Source organism: Oreochromis niloticus, linkage group LG8, assembly GCF_001858045.2.
Source record: "Oreochromis niloticus isolate F11D_XX linkage group LG8, O_niloticus_UMD_NMBU, whole genome shotgun sequence".
Classification (NCBI taxonomy): domain Eukaryota; kingdom Metazoa; phylum Chordata; class Actinopteri; order Cichliformes; family Cichlidae; genus Oreochromis; species Oreochromis niloticus.
In genome coordinates this window covers 18221901-18248947 of record NC_031973.2, presented here as the reverse complement: position 1 = coordinate 18248947, position 27047 = coordinate 18221901, and the positions used below count along the sequence as shown (strand labels likewise).

Here is a 27047-nt window from a genome sequence, read left to right as displayed (position 1 = left end):
GTCCCTGAGACGGTTAAAATAAAGTTGTTTATTTCATATGTTTCTGTGATAGAGAGATGCTTAATAATTACAAGATAAGTTGATAAAAGTGTAAAATTGATTAAAAAACATGTCTAAAATATGTGACAAAATATGGGTTTGTAAAGTGCTGTAAAGTTTGTATGAGGTAGAGTTTGTAATGGTCACATGACCAGAGTTTGGTTGAGAGCGCAACCATGGCATGGTGAAGCTAGCATGGATACAGAGCTACAGATGCATCTACAGTCGCAACGTTAATGTCATTCTGCATGTGGTCCAAGAGGCGCACACGGTATGGTTTCATGTATAATGTTTGTATAATTTTGCATACGTGTTCTACACTTGTAATGAGAGGACATTTTTGTGATATACATTATTGTGCATTTTTTCTGTTCTGCTTGCACAAGACTGTTTATGGACAATGATATGAGAGACTGATAAGCTCAAACAGTTATGTTGTAAACTTTGTGTTTCTTCAGTTTTCACGGTGTCTGAAGACAATAAGAGTGAGAGAGAGAGAGAGAAATAAATTTCCGAAGACATCAGTATGATGCGTGGCCATTCTTTGTTGGACCCCTGTAGTTACAGTTATAAAACCCCTGACTTCTTCAAATTATCCAAAATTTTTGTTTTTATTGTTTGCTTTTCTTTTTAAAGACTAATTTATGGTGCAAAAATAGGTCTGTCCAAGCAGAACAATTGCTGAACATCTGGCTGTATTGTAGAGGAGCTATTACAGTTTCCAGATTTGTTGGGACATGTTGTTCCTAATGACAGTCAGTAGGGGGAGACAGAGACAGCTTTTTTTCTTACCCACAAATAAAGCATGCGCCACATATCTATTTAAATTTGACAGTTTATAGTAGGGGTCACAGTGGCACAGTATCAGCAGTAAAGAAGATATATTTAATCAAGTTATTTTGTTGGTTTTCACATCCACAGAAACTCAAAATAATAATAATGATAATAATGCTCAGATTATGACTTCATGTAGACTTCCTGTAATTACTGATCCTTATTCCAGTGTTATGAACAGAGATGGGCGCGTTACTGTAATCTGATTACTTTTTTCAAGTAACGAGTAATGTAAGGGATTACTATTCCAAACGTAATAGTAATCCCGTAGGAACGCTGCGTTACTGCGTTACTAAAACCGTGATTTCTTGCGAGAATGTCTCATTACAGTGACATAAGCGAGTGCGACGTTTGTGACAACAGCTGTCTGCAGATCAACAATGGATAATATATCGAGTGCGGGAGAGAGTATGAGCGTGCAGCGTTTAAAGCGTGGAAGTACTGACCTTACTTTGAGTTTGATTCCATAAAAAGTGACAAAAACATTAGTGTCCACTGTTCACTGCGTGGGAAGAAAACTTCTTTTTAAACCCCTAAACTTCCAAGCAAGCACCGAGTGCGACGTAATGTGAAATTCACAGAGAAACTCGCGGATTCTTCCACTGACCGCTGCCGCACACCTGCACCAGGGTAAACCTCCGCCTAACCCACTCCTGCTTTACAGGTGAAAATAGAGCAACAGGACCGCTAGTCTTTGATTTTATTTATTTTCTGCTGTGTTTTACTTGCATCTATTTGAAAGAGTGAGTGTAAACACAAAAACATATTTTATTTTATGTGCTGGAATGTGCAGAAAATAGGTTTAAATGTTAAACAAATTTCTTCCAGTCAGAGAATGTTGCATATAATTTAATTTTTGCTTGATGCATAAAGTTAAAAGATTAAAACTAATAAAACAAGTTTTAAAAAGAGACTTTTCCATTTGATTACATTTTGTATGATGAATTATGCAGAAAAAGTAGAATTGGGCTGAAAGATCTATTGCTTTATCACCTATTCAGGTTGTAAATCGTGTTTTTAAAAAGTAACTAAGTAATTAATTACTTTTGAAAATAAGTAATCAGTAAAGTAACGGGATTACTTTTGGGGGGAAGTAATCAGTAATTAGTTACTGATTACTTTTTTCAAGTAACTTGACCAACACTGGTTATGAACATATGTCAGCACTAAGTTTGGGTCCATATCTTCTGCCTAATTTACCGCCTCCTTCTCTCGATTCCCTGTCTACGTGCTCATGTGCAGCCTTGTTTATTGCTTCTCAGGATCTGCTTTCATGTCACCCGTCTAATCCTCTAACTCCCCTGTTTCCTGTTAACAAGGTAAGGTTAAGAATGAAGAGCTCAGGGCAGCTGAGGTACAGTTTGAACAGTTCATCTGACACTGATGGATTAATGTTCCTAAAAGTAATGTAGTTATACAAACCGACCACCTCAACAGAACGCAAAGCAAAGGTGCTTCCCCTTCAATAATCGCACTGTTCACGTTCACAGTCCCAGGATCCATCACTTGTGCTGCTATCTGCCCCCTTATAGACACTCCTAAATACCATGATGCCTTTTTTGAAGAGAACTCAAAAATAAAAATAAAACATATTATGATGAGGTTAAAAAAAGCATATAGTTCAGGTGAAAGAGAGGAAAGAAAGGCGAGAGCATACAGAAGTGGAAAAGAGAGAAGAAAAGAGAGAGAGTATAGAGAGGGGGGGAAACTCCTGGAACGAGAAGACAGACGTTAATGACATGCAGTGGTTGCAGCACTGAAGGACAAGATTGAGGAAGGGACCAGAGAAACCTATAGAGTCCCACAGTGTTTGTCACATTACACATTGATTGTCATGGTCCGGGTGAGTTTTTCCACAGAGTTGCCGTTTCCACTCCTGGGCTGAGTCGCTTTGATTTGTTTGTTTGTTTTTTACAATAATGGAGCTATAATAAATACCATCATGTTCATTAATGTGGTTATCCTGTCCAGAACAGAGGGGGCCTTTTAGAGATGGCGATGGATAAGAAGATAAACCTGGTTTATTTGGTTTCATTTGAAGTGGAACCAAATTCCACTGTTGTTTTAAAAACAGTACTTGAAAGTAAATGCATTTTTCTTTATTCCTTTATTACTACTTGTATATAGCACTTGTGTTCCCTTTTTATATACTTTGTGGTTGTTTGGTAGATTTTAGGTATTTTTTCTCTAAGCAAAATTAATAAAACATACTAATATGTATTTATTTAAAAGTTTCAAATGATCAATGCATTTGGTTTATTATCATCATGTGAGAGAAGACACAAAGGATTTCAGACACAGATGCAAACACATCGGGCACTCTGGGACACTTCTGACACCACAGTGCCTGGCATGCACGGCATGTACTATTTAATGTCAGCACTGCAATCAGCGCTTCAGTGAGTCATCTGCTTGCACATGCAGGAACACAAGAATCATGAGGCAGCCTTGACATGAGGTTTGGCAGGTTGCCGGAAACAGTAAACACCTCACCTGCCGTGGAGAGCAGAGAGATGATCACAAGAACGGGTTTACAATCAGCGACATGCTTTTTCTTTTAACCCGACCTGTTCACATTGAGGCATCTGTAATGATGAACGGTTTATGAGGAAGTGATGTGGGGCATGAGCACAGCTGAGCCTGATACGATGAACCAAGGAACCTCCACTCGGGCAACTCCCCGTCGCAGTATTTGGGTCACACTTAGTCACATTAAATCTGGTTTTCAGGATTAAAACTTGAACTTGAACTAGTTTTGCATGTGTGCTGACACGTACAGTGATATGGATGTTGCATAGCAATTGTAAAATTATTTTAAAAAGTGAAAACAAAAAGAATCTATCCTCTTTTCAAGTTTAAGAAGAGAGGTTGCGTTAGTATTGTAAGTAACAGAATTTTAAGTATAATATTTTATATTATACTATTATACATACTAATATTATACTAATAAGCTTGGCAATTATAATAATTTAAAACAGTTAAGATTCATATCTAAAACTACTTGTAACTGAATTTATTATTATTTTTTACTTGTATTGCTGTAAAAACTTATGTGAAACTGTAAAACGGAGATAAAGCATCATATCTAAAAGCTAAAGTTGTTTTTTTTAGATTGGTACTTAGAATTTGTGTGTGCCTGCATGTGTGTGTGTTTGCATAGCTTTGCTCCCACATACATCCTCCATCAGTACATCAGCACTTTCACTGGGAAATGTGGAGAGATCACTGGAGGCGATGTAGAGAGAATAGGGTGGGGTTTACTCGGTAAAAGGGCCGTCCTAGAGACGGCGAAGAATCCTTCTATACTTTAAAAGGAAAACATACATACACAGCTCTGATTACAAACCCCCTGCCTCCCCTTCTTTTCTATTGGTAACTTTTATCTCTCATGTCACCACCAATGATGATTCCTTCATCTCTGTCTTGCACCAAAGGTATATAAGCGCTGCATTAAGTTGTCACATAGTCCAGTCAACGAATACTCTTCATCCTCAGTGAGACCAGCCACAGCAGGTCGAGACCCACAGCTAGCTCAGTTACTCAAACCGCAAGCTGGTATCAAGATGCCTGCCACCAACAGAATCATTTCGGAGACCAGGAAGCCAGAAAAAGGTGATTTTTTAATATATTTTATCTAAAAAGATATAACTTTTTTTCCTTTTCAAACCAAGCCTTTTAAATGACAGCATTTAAATACTACAGTGATATGCTTTAAATGTACTTGCTGATGTGAACCAAACTGCAGTTTTAGCAGTGAGGTGTTCTTCATCCTCACAGGCAGATCCTGAGAGAACGGTTGACCAGAGTTTGTCTGTATAAAAATGTGTAAAAAAATCAATAATAATTTACAATACTTTCACATTTCTTTGCTTGTTGTTGATGGGTTTATAATGGTATTATTCCCTGGGAGCAATGGTTTAAAAACAAAAAGCATCATCTGCCTGCAGATGTAACCCATGGAAATGCATTTATTTATTATACTGTAAGTTAAAAGAACAGCTTTGAAAATGGTCGTATGCTTTCAGCCTCCACTGAACAGATACTATCTTTACAAATAGTGTCTTTACAGATCTTAACGCATCTTATAACTTGTCTGTACTTATCTTAACTAATGCAAAAAAAAAAGTCAAAGGGTGAACAGAAACACAGTAAATGAATCACTACCATAATTTAGAAAAAGCCAAAAAGAATACATCTACTGTTTTTGTCTAATATGTTTGTGTCAGATATATTGCAGTAGATATATTAAACCATTTAGATATGAATCAAATATTCACTATAATAAAAACAAATATAAATTAAAAAATTGTGGATATTTGCGATGAGAACATTTATATGAAGCAGTTAAATGTTTGTAGATTAATATTCTGAGATGATGCGTGTTGATATAAATACATCCCATTACTTGTGTTTTTGAAGGTTCATATCTTAATGCAGTGAAGATTAAGTGTACTTACCAAAACACTGAGACTGCATCCTTATGCGTGACAGCAAAGTATCACTTTCATATCTGGCTTAAGTGTAAAGCCTGTTATGCAACAATTAATCAGTTAGAAATTAAGAGGGAAGTGATTTTGCTAAAGACAGCCTTCAGCGTTATTAATTTTAGGGATGCCCATGTTGCATGTGTTGCAATTCATTATCTTCGCATTAACTCTGACTTTAATTCACCTAGGTGTGATTTGACACTTGGATGACTTTCCTACAATCTCGTAGCAATAAGCTAGCTTAGGATCTAGATCCCCAACTTATCTGATTTGCACAGACAGATCATGTCACTCTTCTCATCTCATAATCTGCTCTGAGCTTCACGCTGCGCTCTAGTGTGACTGAAGCCAACCCCAACAGCATCTGAGGTGTCTTGGTCATTCCAACTGCCTGGCACGAATCAACCACTGACTCCAGAAAGCATGCAATCTCTGATGTGATGATCTGACAAAGGCAGATGCTTTTCTAAGTATACCCAGTTTTCCTGTGGTTCATTTCATCACCGCTTGAGATGCACCTGTCGCCTACCCCTGCATAATATTTATACTAGTTAAGAATACTGATGTTAATAAAGGTTTCTTTGTTTTCAGGAAAAAAAGGCAAAGTGGTAAAAACGCCCACAGGTAAGACTTGAATCTTACCACAGGTTGGATTATCTTTTTTATTTTCTTATTTAAATCATGCCATCTGTAAAGGCTGATCCGCCTTGTTCAGTATCTCCTGACATTTATTGTTATTTTACTCAGCAGAGAAGATCCCAATGTATGAGCCAAATATCCCTGAACCCAAATGGAGAGCTGATCTTATCAAATGTAAGTTTGTTTGTTTAGGTTTTTTTTTTTTTTTTTACAATTCTTTCCAAGCACCCTTTGTTAAATTATTGTTTATTAGTTTTTTATCCATTTATTTATTTTTTGCTTTGTCAGATTGGATTAATTTGTCTCTGGACGACAAAACAGCCAATAAAATGCTGTGGATCACAGAAGGTGGTGCCAAAGTGGCCAGAATGACTGATAACATCACTTGTCCTGTCTTGGACAGACCAGAGCGATATGAGTACGCTCCACAGGTACAGTATGAGGATGCATTTAGCCTGAAATGGCATATATTATAAATGTATTTTCTGCTCATTTTAAATGTTTACAATGGTGTAAAGTTAGATGTGCTTGGAAAGAGTATGTACCCCAAGTTTATTTCAAACCTGAACCTACTGGTGTTGTATTTCCAAAAGGAGAAAGCAATGCTGCTTGAAATTCTCTTACGTTACGCTATAGGATTAGCTCAGTGTGTATTATAGTGACATTATCACTTCTGTGCATAAGGTTCTTTGCAAAGAGGGAATCCTGGGAAGCCGAGGCTACTGGGAAGTGGAGTATTCAGGATGGGTTGTGATTGGAGTCGCATACGAAGGAGCTGGAAGGAGGAACAAGGATGGGCCCTGTGGCCTGGGAGAAAACGAGGAGTCCTGGGGTCTCGGCTGGAGTGGTTCCAGCTATCATGCCTGGCACAAAGGTCACAGTACACAGATTGTGGAGATTCCCAGGTGCTCCACAATAGGTGTATATCTTGACCAGCCTGCTGGTGTCCTTAATTTTTATGCTGTGGAGGATGTGATTGAGGGAGGAGAACGCAATGGGAAAAAGGAGGTTAAACTTTTGAGGCAGTTTAAGAGCTCCTTTAAGGAGAAAATGATGCCATGTTTCTGGGTAGGAACAAGCTCTGACTGTGTAATCAAAAAGAAGGAGGAATAAAGGAGTGGAAGCATAGAGGAACTTATGATCATATCTAAAATTGGAGCTGAACTCTTGTTGGGTGAGGAGTGAAGTAGCTGTTATCCTATTGCAATAAAGCTGCAATAAGGCTGTTTTAAACACAAAATATCCTCACATAATAGGGTCATCCACATCATCAGAACTTATATTTTACCAAAACACTACAGTATCTCTGAGGAAAACATAGGGAATTAAAAAAAATAATAATAATCAAGGGAGCAAAGTGCAATTAGAAGATATTTAGAAAGGATTCATCTTCTGAATTCTGTCCACACTGTTGGATTTTTCTGAAAACACAGGACCACTCGAGGTTTATATTAATATATATGTGTGTATTTGTATTTCTCCATTGTTATTGTTTGCTAAGAATGTATATTTAGTTAGGCATAAGTGTATGTAAAATGTTGAATATGAAAAAATGTTAATCAAAAATAAAGTATGGAAAAAGGAGACTTTGTTTTATTTTTTTGCTAATGCGAATGTTGCTATAGTACGAAGACAGCAAAAATATGCACACAAAATAAGTAGGGACAAAATAAAGTTTTAAGCAGTACATAAGTACACTGACAAGGTGCATGTTTGACTCAGTGTAAAATTACACCAAGTACCAAATCTAATTTTGATTCCCCAGAGTGCTGCTACGGAAATTACATAAAGCTGGTGTCTAACTGTGTAGTAGGTGTAAAATTTCAGTTGGCATAAATGAAAAATAAATAAATAAAAACCAGAAGGGATATTGCAACAGAATTAAAATGATGAATCTAAATATTTGAATTAAAGCTTATTTCCTTACCTGGCAGAAAGACTTTCTCTTTATTCCTATTATCTAATATAATCGGAATAATTTAAATTAATTAAACATGCAGCATATTCAGATTTGGATACATTTTGGATTACATACAATTTATCTTTTTGAGATTTGTTTTTGGTTCTATACTGTATTGTAATGTTAATTAAGTACTTTACTATAAAAGTTAATGCAAAATCACTGAAAATGAAATTGATTGCACATTTTCTGTCTGTGGTCAATGTCTGAAGCTTTTTAAGTAGCTAAAATAAAGTTGCATGTACAGTGTAAACTCCTCCAGTGTTGCTCAGTAAAGAAGACTGACTACAAACTGCTTCCCTGGAGTTTAAAGGCGCTCACTTTGACATCTGAGATGCTCCAGCTTGAACATTAGTTTCTGTCTTTGACAGCTTGACCTCACCTCCTACTGCTTTCAAAACTAAAGCATCAGCTTAATAGGAACTAAAAGTGGCACTCATTGAACTGTTATCCTGCCCACAGGGCACCCACAGACGTCAGTGGTATATCAACTAAATATGTTGCAATTTTTTAATGTATGTGTAATACTCATAGTTCTGTTATACTATTACTCTTCAGTCTACATCACATATGTTAAAAAAAAATCTAAATTTGAATTTCATTTTATTCAAAGATGATATAAAAATGCTCAAGTCTGAATAACTGTGGGTTCATTAAAATGATTTCTTTGATATTATTAAAAATATTTTCATTTTTATGTTTCACCAGATTATGAGATTATTGACTAAATATTATTACCAGAAAAAAATTAAATGCTAAAGGCAGTTGTACTTTGGATATGAGCATTTCTTAAAATGGGGTATTAATTAATCAGATATTAGCTTTTTGTATTGTTGGGGTCAGGGGCGTAATTTCCAGGGGGGTTAGGGGGGTTATGACCCCCTCAATAATCAGACCCAACTAATATAACCCCCCCAATAAAATTTTGAATTATCTTGCATAAATAGGCTGTTGATTTTCTTTACTCATTTCAGGTATTACCAGCAAAATAGTTGCATGTTTAATGTTTGGGAATTTACCCAGATTTATTAATTTATTTAGACAGTGATACTGACCCCCCCAGTGTTCAGCACAAAGTTACACTGATGGTTGGGGTCCTTGGAAGACCCCAGTTGGATGTTAGACATATTGATATAGATTTAACAAGTGCCGAGAAAAGCCCCAGTGAGCAATGCATTCAAGTCATACTGGTATTTGACACACTTAAACTGTTGTCATTGCTTCTGCATACTGTACATACAATGACAGTCATGTCAGCGTTGAGACAGCAGAGGACATACAGACATTACCCTTCCAGAAGCAGGTCAGTAGAAATCTCTCTTTTCAAAGGGGGTCAAAATAAAGTAATGTGTAATCAAATCAATGCTTTCTGTACTTTATGTGTTTACTTAATGTTCTTTACACTTATTCTTAATTAGTAATACTCAAAAACTGCACCTCTAGCTTTAGGCAGTTAAACACCAACCAAATTGAGCTTAGCTTAGTTTATTTAGTCTATTTCAGTGTGATTCTTGTGATGAGTATATATAAGAATTTACAGCCGGTACAGTTAAACCGATATGACAGGTACAAACATCCATCATTGACCAAAGAAAATGAAACTGGAGACCGTGATCCAAGAGTAATCACACCCACGGTGTCACCTCACTACGTGTTTTGGATGTGTATATGTGATCATATGATAGGTATGAGAGTTGGAAGAGAGAGTTGAAGAGTGGAAACTCTCTGCTGGTGTCATGAGCAAGGTGATATATGCTATACAGCAAATGGCACATATAGTGATACATATAGCATGGCATAAGGAGGATGGAGGGTGGGGGTGCAATTCCTGCTGTTGTGGTAACATGCTTTGCAAACAATACAGACAGAAGTTAAAACTTAAATTATCCCTTTAAATATTTTTGAATTGAATGTTAGAATGTTTTATGAATGTATCTTCCCGTAGGAGCGTGATATGGTGAGAGTTGAATTTTCTCCAGTGTCCTGTTTTCAAACACTTTCCGAGCTTTTTGTGTGCAGCAGATAGAACCAGTTACTGACCAGTACTAAGTTCTATTTCTTCCATTGTGCTTCAACAATATTATTCCCTCATGATTCCACACCACCCGGTCGACAGCACAAGCTACTCAAGCATTATTGGGATGACGTTATATTGGTTCCAAAAGATTTATTGTCATGTATCTACTAGCCCACATTCACACTATCTGCAGTCTAACATGGACTGATACGGTCACCAGTTTCATGTTGTTCTTTCTCTCCATATTATGTATACATCACACTTTACACTGTTGTGTCATGCTCTGCAGCTGGACAAATGTTTCACATATATACTGTTCTGGTTACAAGTAGCAATTGTGGCTTTTCTTTTCCAATTGTGGCTGTACTACTCTCTATTTACTATTAAAACATACAATAATAAAGTATTTTAACATAAAGTTACTTAATGTATTTTTTAAACATATTTTTTATATATTTATCATATATGCCCATAATGAAAAGTGCCCTCAGCAGAAACAGCGATTGACAAAATTATTAAACAGCACCACCTGCTGGATTGCTCTTGTCAGTATACAACAACAAACAACCCATTCTACACGTAGTAAACCACGTGCACACAAAAAATGATTTCTCTTTCTTGGATCTTTCGTTTTTGTATGTAACATATGAGACATAATAAAAAATGTTATAGTGGTATATTGTGTTTTTTCTTCTTTAGAAAATGAATCATGAATCTTGTTTAAGTGAATATGGGAAAAAATATTTTCCATATTATCACATGTTACATAGTGTAGATCACGAATTTTAACTATTTTACCTATTAGTTCACAACACAATACTTACAATGAATAACAAATTATTATCTAGAAAAATTGTTTCCATAGTAGGAAGTAATTCAAAATTAACTTAAACCTTATTGTAGATATTGTAGATAATCTATGTGTATTATGCGAGATTTACATTATTAGGAAAAGTCCAATCAATTCAAAATTAAATAACTTATTAATTAACAATAAATTAAATAAATAATTAAAACAGTATAAGTTCAATCAGTCAACGGGCATCAAACAAGGTCACTTTCAAAGGAAAATACCAATAACGAATCTTTGACCAGAGAAATCTTCCTGTGATTTAATCATCTGATGGATGCAGCTGAATAAAATGCTGTTGGTGTGATTTATGTTTGACCTTTGACCATACCTTTCAAGCTAATCTGGACAGCCATTTTTCCTGCCTAAAAGAAACTACATTTCCCACAATCCTATGAGAGGGCCCCACAGGTTGTTCAGCATGTAACAGGACACTATTAGTAGCCATGCAGCTGTCTGTCACTGCGGGCGACTGCTCACTATGTTAAAAGGGAGTGGTCAATAATTACTGGCTAGCTGATTTGTCCCATGTGAGAACGGGATATCCTGAGCATCCCAGGTCAAGACCTTCCTGGATAAAAGCAAACGGCCTGGACACGTGAGCTGCTAATTATAAGACAGCATGATTATTATTGAGTGTTGAGAAATAGCTTGAGTGTTTGTGTCTAGGTTGCAGGATTCTGAAAAGCTCATTTCACAGGAGATACTCTTAGATTAAAGTACTGCCAACCAGGCTTCAGGGCGCTCCCGCTTCCACTTGACTTTTCTCTTGTCTCCCGTGTTCTTATCATACCGCTTAAAATGCTTTTGATATCTTACTCCTGTGCTACAATAACACCAGCTCTCCTGAGGCATGTGTACACTGCTGATTATCAGCATTCACTTTCCCTTTGAGTGCCTTTCTTCCTGTTAAGCTTTTGTAAGTATATAATAGGCGTAGCTTTAATTACTCTCAATCCGTTCACCTTAAAGCGCTGTACTTTATTTCTTTTTTTTTCTTTTTTACAGCTGTGTTAACGGAGCATCATTAGTTTTCTTCTGTACTCTCTACAATCAGCTCTACAAGACGCTGACTTGGCGTAGCAGAAAAAATATATAAGAAAGGACCATCTGGGAAAATTATTTTTGCCTAATTGTGGGAGCCTTTCAAGTCTAGACAGACTAATTATAAAATAATTGGTTATCTTATATTTTAATGCAGCTTCTAGAGGTTTTACGGCTGTTCTTAAGGCTTCTTTTTCTTTTAATAATTTAAACTTTAATAGATTTAAAGTGCTTAAACAATCCGTCAACCAAATGTCAAATTGCTTTCCTAACTCAAAACTTTACTTTGTCTTGAACATAGCATGGTTTTGGAAGTAAACCAGAGCCTTAAAGCCTTTGTCTCATTGTGCCCCTCATTCTCTGAATATTTTGGCTTTTATTGGGGGTGATGACTCAAGACTGGCATCCAAATCTCTGATTGTCGTAAAGCTACACCGAGAATTTAAATAATGCAAGGGGCAAAACAGACGCACGAGAAAACAGCTGTTTTTTGTTTTTTTTTATGTGTGTGTGAATTCTTGAGTCACAAACCCACACTCAGCAAAAGACAGAGAGGCTGTCAAGGGCAGGGCAAGAGGGAGGGACAGTGAAGAAGAAGAGGGGGAGGAAGAAAGAAGGGGCTCACAGAGAGTGCACTGTTAGTGGACAGAAAAACAGACTGAGTGCTAACAGCCAGCGTAGGTAGAGCACCAAGCGAGCGCTGCTGCTACAAGTCAGACCAGAGTGAAACAGTCGACAACAGAGAGGGAGATTCACACGTCCACGGAGAGCAGCGGAGTGTAGCAGAAGAGCGTTGTGACTGTTTGGGCAACAGGAGCTCGTGGTAGCCAAGAAGAAGGCTGCCAAGCCTGAAGAGATGCTGTGAGGAACAGTGCCAAGTGATGGAGCTTGAAGCAGCCAGCAGGCAGGCGCGATTAGTCAGGTATATATAGCAATATGGCTTCTTTATTAACATTTATGTCTCATGTAGTTCTAGATGGTTGCACAGTTAAACACCACACTTTATTAATCATTTATCTTTATTTAATCTTTGGTCAATAATGTGACAAATTGTGAGCAAAAGTTGCTTAAGGTTAACAATACTGTGAAGCAGCTTTGTGGCTGATATTTATTATCTGTGGCTGAAACACTCAGTGGCCCCCTGAGGGACTTCTTTAAACCTATGCTAAACTCTGGTAACTTAAGTTTTACTCTTATAAGCATCAACTTTATGGCTTCAACACCTTAAAATGTGCAGCAACCAGCAATCTCGTGTCCTCAGAAATGACAGCCCAGTTAAGAGTCGAGAGACTGACCTACGTCACTGCTTTGCTTATCAAGGTCAAACGTATTTTGATAGCTTTTGTTGGCTTTTAAAAGTATGAGAATGCGGGAGACATGCAAATGTTTTTGTTGATAGAGAGAGGGAGAGGATTATTTTCCGGGGCAATGTATTCAACATGGTCTGTGTCCAACTTCACATGATGCTTCAGAGTCCTCGGGCATCACAAAGCGCACTCTGTGTCGTGCACAGACCCACCGTTTGTCCTCCCCACCATCCCTCTTTAGCATTTTAAGTCTTCTCCTCTCTGAGCTGGTGACCCTCACTGATTAAAAAGGAGATTTTCCAAATATTTCACAACACCCACTGAACCCCCAGTGGCTATGAAGTTGTTGGTCTCTAACAAAGACGTGACTGAGTTCTCTCATTTACTCCGTGCCGCGCTTGTCGGGGAATGCGGTTGATACTGGCAGAGCTTGTGGATACGAAACCATATCAAACATCTGGTTCATCCGCAACTGTTTGTGGTAACTCAACGTGAGATGTTCCTCGTGATTTATTTTTTCATCTTCAAGTTCATCTGTATTAGTGTTTCACAAGGGTCACAAATGAGCCAAGTAGGCCGTAAAAATACATCTTTGATAAGGAAGCTTGAGCAGGTGTAACTCGAAATTTCAGTTGTTTTTCCGTTGGAGTTATTTTGCTGTCAAATATTTATAGACGAATGTAAATGCAAATGCCTTACATAATATGCACACACAAAAGAAATGTAAGGAATATTTTCTTGTAGTACATGAAGAAATATATAAAAATATACTGCACACTAATAGTAAAAGAAACAGTAATAAGAAAGTAGTTTAACATAAATTACTAGATGGACAGATTGTTGTACATTGTCACATATAAACATGCAAAAATTTAATTTTTCCCTTTTATATTTAATTTTTTATACTACTATAGCATTATCATTATTATTATTATTATTATTATTATTATTATTATTATCATACACAGTAAACAACTTTTACTTTCCCACCACCACGCTCCTTTATTTGGGTTTTCTATTCTCAGCGATCCACACTGCAGTTATGCAGTTTGGACCAGATAGTGTCTCATACCAGCCCCGTCCCTGCTGCCAGATTGGTTTTCACACAGTCCCAGCCCCTCCCTGCCACCACAGCGACGCAGCTGTCACCTGTCAGTTTGCATGGTGGGGATGCGCACCGGCCTGTTATGGCTCAGAATAGAATTGTGGGAGAGTTTTTCTGGAAGTATGGGGCAACCACACCAAGTCCTTGAGAGAATGAACAGTTGAGCAGGGAAAAATCTCAACTATATAGGAATGTTGCATATGTTACGTCGGAGCTTACGGGCCTGCTGGTCAGTGGAGTGACTGACTGCTTCTACAGAGGGGGACACTGATTCAGATTGTACTGGTAAGCGGTTGCATCTTAGCCAAACCAGCTTCAAGTAGCTCATTTGAATATGTGGGCAGAGTCGTATTACAGCCATGTATCTTGGTATTCAGGGGGTCTATGTGGCACTTTATGCGGTTTTATTACTGTGTGTGACTATTTCCTTCTAACTGTTGTTACCATCTTTTTATTGTGGTCTGAACACATTTATTTGTCACCCTACAGAATGGATGACCACGACAGAGTAAGCCAAGCGTCCAGCGTGGCCACAATATCCTATTTTCCCATGGTAAAGGTTTGTTTTCAAATTACAAGGCTCCCATCTTTGTATGCATGGATGACCTAGTGTGATGCTGTTAATGCATAAGCACATATGTGCACACAAATGTATTTTTTCCCTGTTTTGGTAACAGGAAAGTGATGGAAAGGTGCAGACATTTGGGAAGAGGTGTCAGTCTGCCAAGAGAGACCCCAACTGCCCTGTGGTCATCAGAGGATGGCTCAACAAAAAAGTACTTTTGCATCATTTGCTTTCATGATCTACTTAAAAAGATTAACAACTTCACTGTTGCATGCAGAAGAGTGTGTGACTGAGTTTACTGAAGAGCAGAGCCTAATTGATCTTCCTCCCACAGGATAGCTCTGGTTTGAAGCTTTGGAAAAGACGATGGTTCGTCCTCTCTAACTACTGTCTGTTTTACTATAAAGGTAAAAAATCGGCACTTTGTCTGGAGGAGAAATTCTATCATGTGTGGTGATGCATCCCTTCTTTTGTTCATGTCTCATCCATCCTCTTCTCAGACAGCAGAGAAGAATCTGTTCTGGGGAGCATCCCACTGCCAAGCTACAAAATCCTGTTCTGCACGCCGAGGGAATGCAAGAACAGAAAGTTCACCTTTAAGGTATTATTGTTAAACCAAGTCATTGTAAGGATGTAAGATATTCTCCAATCATGCGTATGTGCTGTCACATATTTAAGTCTATATAGATTAGGAAAATATGAATTTTTAATAATGAAAAAACAATTTGTGAATAATGTGTGAAACTAGGTAGTGCATCAGGGGATGCGCTCTTATTTCTTCAGCGCAGACACTCAGGAGGACATGTTGGGTTGGGTTCGAGCCCTCAGTCAGTCTGCTGCAATGGAGCCAGACAGCTCCATGAACAGGTACAGTTCTATTCAAAAGAGTCATGAGGTTTTACATGCGGTCGTTTTACAACGTTTTGCCTCATAAGCTTTTTTCTGATGCTTTCAGGCGCTGCTCAAGTTATCACGACTTTACGCAGATAGGTGGCAGCAGTGAATCAGTGGACCTCCCTAAATCTCCCTCTGATGATGAGGGTCTATCCCAGAAACACAGGCACGTCAGCAGGACTCTGAGTGAACCGAGTAAGCTCAGTGGTGGAAGGATGGGGAGATCGCACTCAGAGCAGAGGGAGAGGCGGAGCATGCATCAAAGAAACAGCAGGTTGTCAAGCCGTCCGTGTGTGTGTGTGAATGGCATATCCAAGCAGTTTTCTTAAAGGCTGAAACAATAACTGAAAAAGCTGCTGTGTGCTTTGTATTCACAAACAGAACACCGAGCCCTGATTTAAGCAGAAGAAGAGCTTGTGGTCCGAACAAGGAGGAGGATTATTTCCCGGGTCAAAACGCACCGTCACAAACAGATGTTATGGCAACAGGTTCTTTGACCTCCAGAGGTCAGCTGGGATCAAGACCACACACACCGGTGGGAAGGGTTGACATACGACCCCATGATGACCTGGTCATGCTGCCACATACTCTTTACTACGCACCTGCCTCACCGAATCTGGAGTTCAAATCCAACCCCAGCACTCCAGGCTCAGAAAGGTGGCAAAGTCTAAACAAGGTTGGAACTTGATATTTAAGTGTTTCATGAGAGTCAATCTGTATAAAACCTAATGCCTAAAGTCATCTTGTCTCAAAGAAATGGCCTCCAATACAGGGGGATTGGCAAGAAAGTATCCAAGTTGTATCACACATTTTATCTAACTTGACTAATGCAGTGGATTAAAAAGCATCATCTTGAATGGAATGGCCGTTTTGTGTTAACAGCTCATGTTTCTCAACCCTTTCTCTTTCCCTGTCTTTAGCCTCCCCCTGTATATGGTTCTGTTCATCATAGCAGCGGGCGAAGACCTTTGGGGAAGGTAAGTAATTAAAAAAGTCTTTGTTGTTATTAGAAATGTCAAATTTCATTGAGTAAAATCTTCCAAAACAGATCATTGAAGTCACCAATAACAGTTTTTACTCTCTCTGCACAGTAGCACAGTGTTTGATATTGTGTTCTCTTTTCGCATACATGCTGTCTCCTTCCTCAGAGTTACTCCACAGGGGCACATGCAGACTTACTGCCCCCCTTTACCCCCCTCATCGAGAGCCTCACATTCTCCACACCCCCCCACAACACCACCACCACCATCATCACCATCACCGCAGCCATTTATCTGTTTGTGTGCTACCGCCAGCTATGGTACAGCCCAGCCTGCTGAACTGTGCTGTGTTATTACAGCATTTTGTGTGGTACAACATGCTCAGTGATGCTGTGGTGTCACGTGTCCTACCCCTTTATTTTAAAAAAAAGAAAAGAAAGAAAACATGCTCTAACACTGTAGACGTTTAATAAATGTATTAACACAGTTGTCCTGTGTATGTCATTGACTTGTTATATGTCTGTCACTGTCTTTTATTGTCAGTAAGTCTGTTTTTTTGTTACTAATAAACTGTGTGTTTGTTATTATAATTGTGTTTTTCTGTTTTATTATATATTTATACCGTGTTTTGTCTGCCAAGATTATGCTACATGTACTATAATGCAGGTGCGCATTGGCTGTCAAAATAAAAGACGCGCACCAGATAAGAAGTTGCAACGCGCGTTTGCGTACATAAGATTTTCTGGAGGAGGACAGACATTTGTTTAGAACTCTTAAAGATGTCGAAGAAGCAAGCTCCTTTAAGCAATTACTTTGGTGTTCCTCCACCTACAAAGAAATGTCAGAAGGAGTCCGAACCGCAGAAGAAGCGCATATTCTCGGAAAAGTGGTTGCAGGAGGTGAGCTGGCTTCAAACAAATGATGAACGCACAGAGATGTGGTGCAGAATATGCCGTGAAAATCCCACTCTAGCGGACAAAAACAGTGCCTTTTATATGTACGCAAACACGCGTTGCAACTTCTTATCTGGTGCGCGTCTTTTATTTTGACAGCCAATGTGCACCTGCATTATAGTACATGTAGCATAATCTTGGCAGACAAAACACGGTATAAATGTACCTGCGGAACACTTATGTGGACCCTTGCTATAATGACTATTACATGAAGTTGTTGTTTGATCAGTGATATAAAAATGCATGTGTTTTAAGCATTTTCAACATTTCTATCTCTCAGATTCATGGCAATTCATGCTATTAGCAGATGGCTGCAGTGTGCTAAAGCTTGTGCAGTGTTCTGCAGTGTTAAAACAGCTGAGTTTTAACATTCAGACAGTAACATTTAAGCATTAATCTACACATATACCCTTAATATGATTTAACATTAGCAAGAGTTTTATATAAATTTAAAGAAAATGTTAACATATATATTTAGGTATCTAATGACACATTGAAGGTTTGTGAAGAGGAAGGAGAAATATTTTAAAATCGTTGTTTAAAACAAAATACTGTGAAACAGGATGACTATGATGATTTTCAGGCCCCAAAACCTGACCCGAGGGAAATGCCACCACTCCGGCCTCTTGAAAGTGATGCAGACGTGAGTGTTCATAATATCAGCATGTGGGTCTTAACAGTCACCAGACCACAGCAAACTGAAATATTTTTTTTTTGTAGTCATGAGTTTGATTTTCTCTCCTCAGGCTGTGTTAACGAGGTTGTGTGGGTGTGACAAACTGCTGCAGTCTCTGTCTGTAGAACTGGCCCAGCTACAAATGGATAAGGTGGGAAATTCTAAAGATTTAATTCTATTTAGACAATACATGACCCAAGTATTTAATCTAAAGTCTCACACACACACACATATAGAAATAAATTTATTACAAAAAGGTCGAGTAGTTGTTTGTTGTAAAAATGATTCTTGGCAATAAATCTTACACCATTTATTTCCCCCTAAATGGTGCCACATTTGTAAGGAAAATGTATTCACACCCATAATTAACTTACCAAATCTGCTCTGCCAGTGCCAAACAGCTGTTTCTGCTATTGACTCTTGATTGGTGTCATTTATTGGATTAGATGATTGAAGCCTGAAAAAAAGAACTGGCAAGTTAACATTTTATTCATTTAACAAATAAGGCCTCAGTAGTATGTCGAAGAACCACACACAGCAACAACAGCCTGATACGTCCTCCTCATGCTGGTCACCAGCTTTGTCACACACTGCTGTGGGATGGCATCCCATTCTTCAACAGCATTTGTCGCAAGTCAGTGGTGTGGTGTGGTTGTGCTGATCACTCTGGCACGAGCAGCACGCTCAAGCTGATACCACAAGTATTCAGTGGGGTTGAGGTCAGGACTGCAGGCAGGCCATTCCATCCTACCCACTCCCAAATTCTGGAGGTTGTCTCTGATAAACCCCACTCTGTGGGGACGAGCATTGTCTTCTTGGAGAATCGAGTTTGATCCAGGACTGTGGAGATATGTGACTGCCACTGGTTGCAGAACCTCATCTTGATATTTCTCTGAATTTAGATTGCCTCCAATGATGACATGCCTTGGTTTTCCAGTTGCCTCCACCAAAAGCCATTACCCTATCAGTGCAGCAATAAGCATAGCGTTGTCCACATCTTCTCCACACTTTGATCCTTCAATCCATCTGCCATTGGCAATGTAATGAGGAAATGGTCTTCTTGTGGTCTTGGGCTTGTCTCTGGCATCCACTGTTATATGGAACTTGGCCTTCTATTTGGAGACGGTACTGGAATTCACTCCAAATAATGCTGCAGCTTGGTTTTGCAGAACACTTGCTTGAAATTGCCCTATGGCACAGGCTCTATCCATGCTTGGAGCAGACACTGACTGCTGTAGCTGGGTCCCTGCTCACAGGTGCAACCCACCTACTCAACCTACAAATGGATTTTCCTTGTAAATGTGGCACCATTTAAGGGGAAATAAACACGCTCTCCAAAGGAATAAGATGTATTGGCAAGAAGCACTATCACAACAAACTAATAATCAACCAAACACCTATTTCCTTAGAAATAGGTGTTTAGAAAGAAAATGTATTTAAAAAAATATAGCTTCACTCTCAGTACATTTATTTATTAGGTCACTGTGGCTTTTTAATGAACAATTATTACAGAAAACAGTTGTAAGAAAAGTTACTGAACTTACTGAGTAATTAAAACATTTTGTGCAATTAAGCCACGAAAAGCACAACTGTGTTTGTGTCACTACTTCAGTCAGATTTTGTTTATGTTTATTTAGAACTTTTTACATATATAAAGTTCTTTTCCTCACATCTGCACGTGTTTCAGGACAATGTCCAGTGTGCTTTGGAAGTTTCCAGACTGCAGCTAGAAGAGTGGAAGAGCCATGGACCCCAGGCCCACGAGGAAGCGCTGACCGAGAAGGCTTTGTTACAAGAGGAGCTGGTGACAGTCCGGGCCAGAATGTGTGACGTATCACTGGTGTGTAAAAAACAAAAAACAAAAACACTCATATTAGATTACAATAATATTTCTTCATTGATGCTGAATCATCCACTATGGGTTATTGAACTAAACCTCTGATATTTTCTTTATATTCAGGAAATGGAGCGGGTTTGGTGCCAGTATGAGAGGATGGAGAGTGAACTGTCTGTTGTCCGTTCACAACTTCAGCACATCTGTAACTTTGGAATGCCACAAGTAATTTTAAACAACAAACCAAATACTTTTACCTAATAAGACCCATGGCCTCACAAACAAGCTTTGTTAAAGTGTGCACAACATCTATTGAAAAGTTTGCCTCATCTTTGATGATCCTCATTCACAAGTGGGGCTCAAAATGTGAAACTCTCTTATATTTTGATGTTCTATGTGGATAATGTCCATGCTCTACCCAATCAGGAGCAATCTCAGGCTCAGAGAGAGCTGTGGATGATGGAGGACATACTCGATGGGCTAAAATCCAATCGGAGTCACTTCCGCTACCTGCTGGGGATACAGAGACATCACTGTGAGCATCAGCTAGACATCCTATTGTAATGTTCAGACTCTTACTGCACAACTTTGCTTTCAGCCATTTATAACAGTCGATCTTTGCCTGAATCTTTGCATTTATGAACAATAACAGTGCATTAAATGTGACATTTAAATGAAAAAAAGGTTATCAACAACCCCACCTCATTACACTGTCTGAGCTACAGACACCCCTGAACTCATGTACACAATAATACAAATGATTGAAATACCATGTTTTAAAGCAAGTCACGTGATGTAGTTATTCAGCGCAGATCATCGCCACACTGTTTAATTATAATAATAATTGCTCCTGGCTGCCACTTGGGGCCACCAGTGTATACAGCAGTTTCCTGGTGTAACCTTGATACTGCACATGGAACCTGACAATAAGCTGACAATGAGCAGAGTCAACACTGTGACCTTTTCTGTCTCTCCCTCAGTGTTTCAGTCCACAGCTCCGCATCCTGGATCCCCTGGCTCTCCCACAGAGTGTCTTCCAGTGGTATGACACTTGTTCATTGTTCATTTGTCAGTGGCCCCTGACATTTGTGCTCTGCTTATGAACAAGCAGGGAATTGTTGTCCATTCAAGTCATTTTGCTGGCTTGCTGGCTACTTGATATTTTTTGGCTTTACAGCATTTGATTTTAGTTATTGATACCTCTAGTATTCATCGTATGAGACTAGTTGTTAGAGAGGAAAACCACAACAGCAAGATTTGCACAGAGCAGCATTCATTTATATGTCTATGTCTGGCATAGATAAATTGGCTTTTCCATAATGGTTCCACAGTGTTCATCACATTCCTGTGATCCCTGCAGGACGTGGAAGAGGAGCCGCCAGTCCGCCCACCGTTACCCCAGGAGCTACAAGAAAGCCAGAGCAGGAACATGAGCCATGGATGGGCAGAATCACCATATGAGGTGGGCAATTTTTAAATCCGCCAGAAAAGACATTCAGATTTGGTAATATTTTCATGGATGTTTCTGATATTTCTATGCTTATGTTTCAGGCAATCTACAGCCACACTGTTGATCCTGTACACAGACGAGGAAACAGCCAGCCTGACCTCCTTAATGTGAAAGCACATAGAGATCCATCCGGTTGGCACAAATATGCTCACTACAGAAATAGGCTGATATTAATACACCGTGCTGTATATTAATCTTTTCTGTCATATCTATTATTAATAGCTTTAGTAGGTGTTCTATGCATAATGCTAAATTATCCCACAGTGGCTTTCTACACTTACATTTCTTTCTACCCATCCTTTTTCACTTTCCTCTATTTTCATCTCATTTTTAGACTCTCAGTCTGGTTCAAAGTGGATCCCACCAGACACAACCAACCAATCAACCAAGGTTTGATTCTTCATAATTTCCTGTGTGTTGGCATGCGGTGTGATCCAAAATGCTCCAAATATAGAAGCAGTCAAAGCTGATATTTTCTCATTGCAATCACAGCCAAATTCCAATTCTTTGATTCTCTCATCCTCCTTGCAATTAGGGCATGTTGCAGTACCTGTTTTAGACGAGAGGGGGAGGTAGAGGCTCATGTCTCAATGCAGTAGCTCAGCTCAACAGTATCCACCCAACCCCCCCCTTTCTCACCTGCACAAATGCATATATATAACAGTATGTATAGACAAGCATAGCGAGCAAATAGCCATCATAGTTTCACAAACACAAACTGTTCTGCACAAACAGATGCAAACATAAAGCCATTTTAATCATCTTTATAATGGCTGACAGGGTTTCTGGCTTTATGGATCTTTGAGCTGCAGTGATCATAAATGACTCATATTCTAAACAGCCCATGTTTTTTTATAGAAGCTGAAGATGAAGATGAGTGAAGAAGAGCAGATTGAGAGAATGAAAAGAAATCAGGAGAGGGTGACTAATAGGAAAAAACCTCCTGTCCCGGCTCCAGGTGCCCAGACCCAGGGTCAAAGTTCAGAGCCAAAAGCAGAGGTTTGCCAAGTAATTAATGAATGAATGACTATATTGTGTTGTATATATATTTATTTATCGTACTTGGTATTCTCTCAGGCCCCTTTTCCCTTAAGGGTGACGCGGGTGGTTACAGCTGTACTACCGTCTTCGCTCGTGGCCAGACGTGTTTCTGTCGAGGATCCTCCTGCTGAGCTTGATACTCCACTGGCTGAGCAGATCCCATCTGAGAAACAGCCAAATCTGGCTGAGCAGGGTAAAAAACTGTTAAGCAAACCACCCAGGAGGCCCTTGTTGGAGAATCCTGATCAAAACTGGTCCTCAGCAGAGATGGACCAGGATCAGCCCATTAAGAAGACATACAAAAATCAGCATCAAGGAGCATCCAGGACCTCCACGAAGGAGTTACGTTCAGAAGTGAGCAGAACTGAGGGTTTAGAGACGTCAAGCAATCAAATTCGAGATGACGCCGGTTTAGAAAATGGAAGCGCAAGCTCAAATATAAGGGTAAGAAGAAGACAACATTAAGATTCATATGATTAATAAACTAAAAGGATACGATACGATAAATCCAACACACTTTATTTCATATCAGATTGCAGATTAATTTAACTCAGTCTGAATGAGCTCTAATGTGCTGTTGACAGTAGATTTATCTCCTCTGTCGGGATGGATGACAGTTGCATATAAACCATTTTTCCTTTTGTTCCTTTTTAAATATGCTTTATTTTTTGCCTTTTATTTTACTTTCTTGAACTTAAAATGTAAACATTTTTTTTTAAAGTTTAATGCAGATATAAAGCTTGTGTAAACAAACAGCTGGGATTTAAATGAAGCAATGCATGGTGCATCAGTTGTGTTCTTCATCTCTTCACATTGTTTGCTATTTATCAATACTGCATAGAAAATTATAAATGGCGCTCTTATAATTATTCTGTTAGTTAAAGTTATTGTGATATGTGCATTTTAATATAAATCTATCTGAACAGAAAGTGGAGCAGTCTACTGCCCTTCTGACCTCAAACATGGACTATGACCTCTGTCTGACCCCTGAACAGCGAGAGGCCAAGCTCCGGCGAGTGGAACGAATACGAGAGAGAGTCATAAGAAGGTGTGGGGGGGTTGTTTTCTTTTTTACACAGTGTAAATGTGCTTTATATTGATGAAAGTCTCAGCACATTGGCTGTTGTCTGTCTATCAGTGCAGTCAGAGAGAGTGCCACCACGCACAGTCAGCTCTCGGTTATGGGAAAGGAGAAGGAAGTTCACCATGATGCAGCGAGAAAACAAAGATTAAAAGCAGGTACTTACTAATTTAGCAATACAGTACTGATTTATATAGATTTACTAACATTATATAGTAGTTGAGTTAATAATTAACTTGTCACTTAGGACTCTTGGCGTTATTAACTGTTAAAGATCACTGAATGTTTATAAAAGACAGACATGGACTAGGAGTCTGAAATTGTCTGGAAGCATTATTTTTTATAGCCAGCAGGGGGCAACGCTTATGGTTGCAAAAATAGATCCTTTTGAACTCAATTTCACTCAATTTATGTATTCAATCAGCATTTTCCTAATAAGTTTATGTTTTTGATTGCCAGTTTTACGGCAGTTTTAAACAAAAGATTTTAATTTTGTAAATTGTTGTCACATTCAGAGGAAAGAAAGAAAAAACAGTAGTAAAGCAGGAAACAGTTTAGCCCTTGGCTACCCTTGTTGCTATCATATAAGACCGTGGACAATCGGATATCCCCATGTTGGTCTTGTTCCTACATCATAACAATGTTGGTCCAGGATCAGCATCAGCTGAACAATCTCGTTGTCTAAGCAGTCTGTTCACATTAGCCAGGAAGTTAGCTAAAAACTATCACTAGCAACCAACACAAGTAAGCTAAAGTTGCTTAACAGCAAGCCCAACTTGATTCTATGTCTGTTATATTGCATAAATTTAATTAAGAAAACACTTGTAATGTCTACTATTTATTGCATAAGAGAGTTTTACATAAACAAAGCCATTTTTTTCTTATTCCAGAGCTATGATATCACAACAGTGTGATTGCTTAGTTGCAATGTTGGTCCTGGGCCAACATTATAATGATGATACAGTAGCTGAACTTACAGCTTTTAACAGTAGTCCACTAGCCAGTGGGTGGCACCATGGTGGCTACGTCAAACTTTTATGATGGTTTCTATATTAGTAGAAGTGCTAACTGCTAACTGTTGCACCTGACTGATTAAATCATCTGTGTTTTCAGGCCATGATTGCCATGATGGCCGTGGAAGCTGTGGGGATAACTTAAGAAGTTCTGCAGAGCTTCAGCTTTCAAGTGCAATATCTGAGGATAAAGAGAAAGAACACCAGGAACTTAATAATCAGGCCAAGTTAGAGAACAGAACACAGCACAGTGGGAGACCAGGGGTTGCCAAAAGTAAGATCAAACGTCCAGCTTCACCCTATCATATATCATCCATGACTGTTTATCCGAAAGATGGAGGGAAGGGATTCATAGGTCTCAAAGATGATGAACAGAAAAAGATTGAAGAGAATCCTGATGGTGATGATAATGAAAGTGATTCTAAGGCCTCTGATCTGAGAGCCAAATGGTTCCTTTCCACAAACCAGTGGAAAGGATTCATACCTCTACAGATCCCTGCCACAGAAACACTGTGTAATGAGGAGGCAGCAGACAACCAGGCAGCTTCATCTGATGACATTACTGATTCAAATGAAATGTTATCAGCAGTGAGTGAGAGCTTAGAGAAGATGAAAGAGAACCATTCACTCTTCTATAAGATTGCATGTGACATCAGTATTTCAGATTCAGACATAACAAAGAACGATGGGAATTCATGTGCTCAAACATCATCTGGGCCAGAAGAGAAAGAACCACTGTTGATCACCGAGTCTGTGCCAGCCGACGCTGCCAGTAATGTTGGCCCTTCATCTGAACAGGAGAATAAGGATGTCACTCAGCCTATGTCATCAAATGGTAATGAAAGTAGCGAGACAGCTGATTCCAAACCTCGAGATTCAACAGTGGAACTTCAGGAAAAAGCAACAAAAGATGCTTCTGTTTTTGAAAAGAGCGCTGCAAATGAATGTGAGGACAACTCAAGGTCAGAAAGCCAGCTGAAAGTTAAAGAAACTACTGGCAGAGTTTGCATTGGGGACACTGATCCCATCCAGACACTGGATGGAAGTGCAAGTCAGACAAGAGAGGAACGTAGCGGAACGAAAGAGTCAGGGGACAGGAAGGATGGGCGAGTGAGATCGGAAGAACTGAAAAAGTCTGCTAGTTTATGTGAGGAGAAAAATGAGAATGTCCCAGAACAAGGCAACAAAAGCGCTGCTGCTCTATCCAGCTCTGTGCGTGAAGCCGGACGTGTGATTCGGAGTGCTTCTTTCGGAAAGGCGAGAGTAACAGTATTAAGGACAAGTTTATAAAAGAAAGCACAGAGACGGCTTAAGGAGTTTAAGTGAACAAACTCGGGAAGGACAAGAACACAGTTTAGAGTGACTGCAGTGAAAAATGTTAGAAGAATTCGACTGAAGGAGTCTGGACCTAATTTTAAATTACAAATTGTATAATGGGAACATATAGTATCAGAAACACCTTTAATATTTGGTAAGTTTAAACATTTCCACTATCCACTGTTGAACATTTATGCAAATGCAATGGAAAGTCTTAATATTTCATCATAACAAAAACTATGTACTGTATGGAAATAAAGTATTGTTCTTGCAGTGGAAAGAAACCAAATACCTTCTCTATAGCCGCTGTCGATACACGCTCTGTGTTTGAGGCTAACATGATCATTCCTCTCAAAATATGCATTCAACATAGCGCAGGAGTCATGGCTAATGGCTGCTCGTGATTGGTAACCCTTTTATTGTCCCTGCTGCAAAATGTGTTGTTGTTTTTTGTATCTCAAATATCCTGATTAATAAAAATGCTGTGTGCCACGTCAAGACCCAGACTCGAGCTTTGTATGTGCCAGAATCACATTTATGTTTTGCTCTCATTTCAGCCCTTTTTTCCCACCCACTGAAGGTCCCTGCGGTGCTTAGGTGCTTTTCTCTGAGGAGACCTGATGCAGAATTACACGGGGCTGCTGAAAAAGCCTTTGTCACTTTAAATCCTTGCCATGTCTCAGTCGATGACATCATTGTCTGAGAACACATTACATCACCCCTTCCCAGGCTCTCTCTCTTAAAGACAGCACCACCTTATGTTTACTGAGCCACACACATATACACACACATGCAGACATACACTGAGAGAGAGACCCACTGATCTGTTTACAAATGTGATATCAATATCAGCATGCATACTAATAACAGTGAGTGCACACACTATGTATGGGCTGGTGAA

The 27047-nt window shown here is 39.0% G+C and overlaps 2 protein-coding genes across 8 annotated transcripts; both read left to right on the top strand.

The window, feature by feature from the left end:
• On the top strand, positions 1 to 7578 carry LOC100702593 (stonustoxin subunit beta). 2 transcript variants are annotated; one of them, XM_003438466.5, is made up of 6 exons: positions 1 to 310; positions 4369 to 4485; positions 5952 to 5984; positions 6108 to 6173; positions 6288 to 6430; positions 6684 to 7578. In XM_003438466.5, the coding sequence occupies exons 2-6, from the start codon at positions 4437 to 4439 to the stop codon at positions 7110 to 7112; spliced, it is 720 nt and encodes a 239-aa protein (XP_003438514.1). In that variant the 5' UTR covers positions 1 to 310; positions 4369 to 4436; the 3' UTR covers positions 7113 to 7578. The 2 variants fall into 2 exon arrangements, with proteins under 2 accessions (XP_003438514.1, XP_013128082.1); XM_013272628.2 differs by lacking the exon at positions 1 to 310 and having other exon boundaries at positions 4297 to 4485; positions 6111 to 6173.
• A 4864-nt stretch (positions 7579 to 12442) lies between these two features.
• Positions 12443 to 26644, top strand: plekha4 (pleckstrin homology domain containing A4). Of its 6 annotated transcripts, none has more exons than XM_025909922.1 (23): positions 12443 to 12792; positions 14772 to 14841; positions 14960 to 15058; positions 15182 to 15254; positions 15348 to 15448; positions 15596 to 15714; positions 15803 to 16015; positions 16123 to 16417; positions 16662 to 16718; positions 18237 to 18317; positions 18421 to 18501; positions 20038 to 20190; positions 20311 to 20409; positions 20611 to 20719; positions 21165 to 21226; positions 21545 to 21646; positions 21736 to 21826; positions 22029 to 22084; positions 22553 to 22693; positions 22772 to 23179; positions 23662 to 23783; positions 23879 to 23974; positions 24930 to 25065. In XM_025909922.1, exons 1-22 carry the CDS (start codon positions 12752 to 12754, stop codon positions 23943 to 23945), a joined length of 2640 nt encoding a protein of 879 aa, XP_025765707.1. In that variant the 5' UTR covers positions 12443 to 12751; the 3' UTR covers positions 23946 to 23974; positions 24930 to 25065. The 6 variants fall into 6 exon arrangements, with proteins under 6 accessions (XP_025765707.1, XP_025765704.1, XP_005448356.1 ...); XM_025909919.1 differs by having other exon boundaries at positions 12446 to 12792; positions 14772 to 14835; positions 23874 to 23974; positions 24930 to 26644; XM_005448299.4 differs by having other exon boundaries at positions 12446 to 12792; positions 18258 to 18317; positions 23874 to 23974; positions 24930 to 26644.
• The last annotated feature ends 403 nt before the right edge of the window (positions 26645 to 27047 follow it).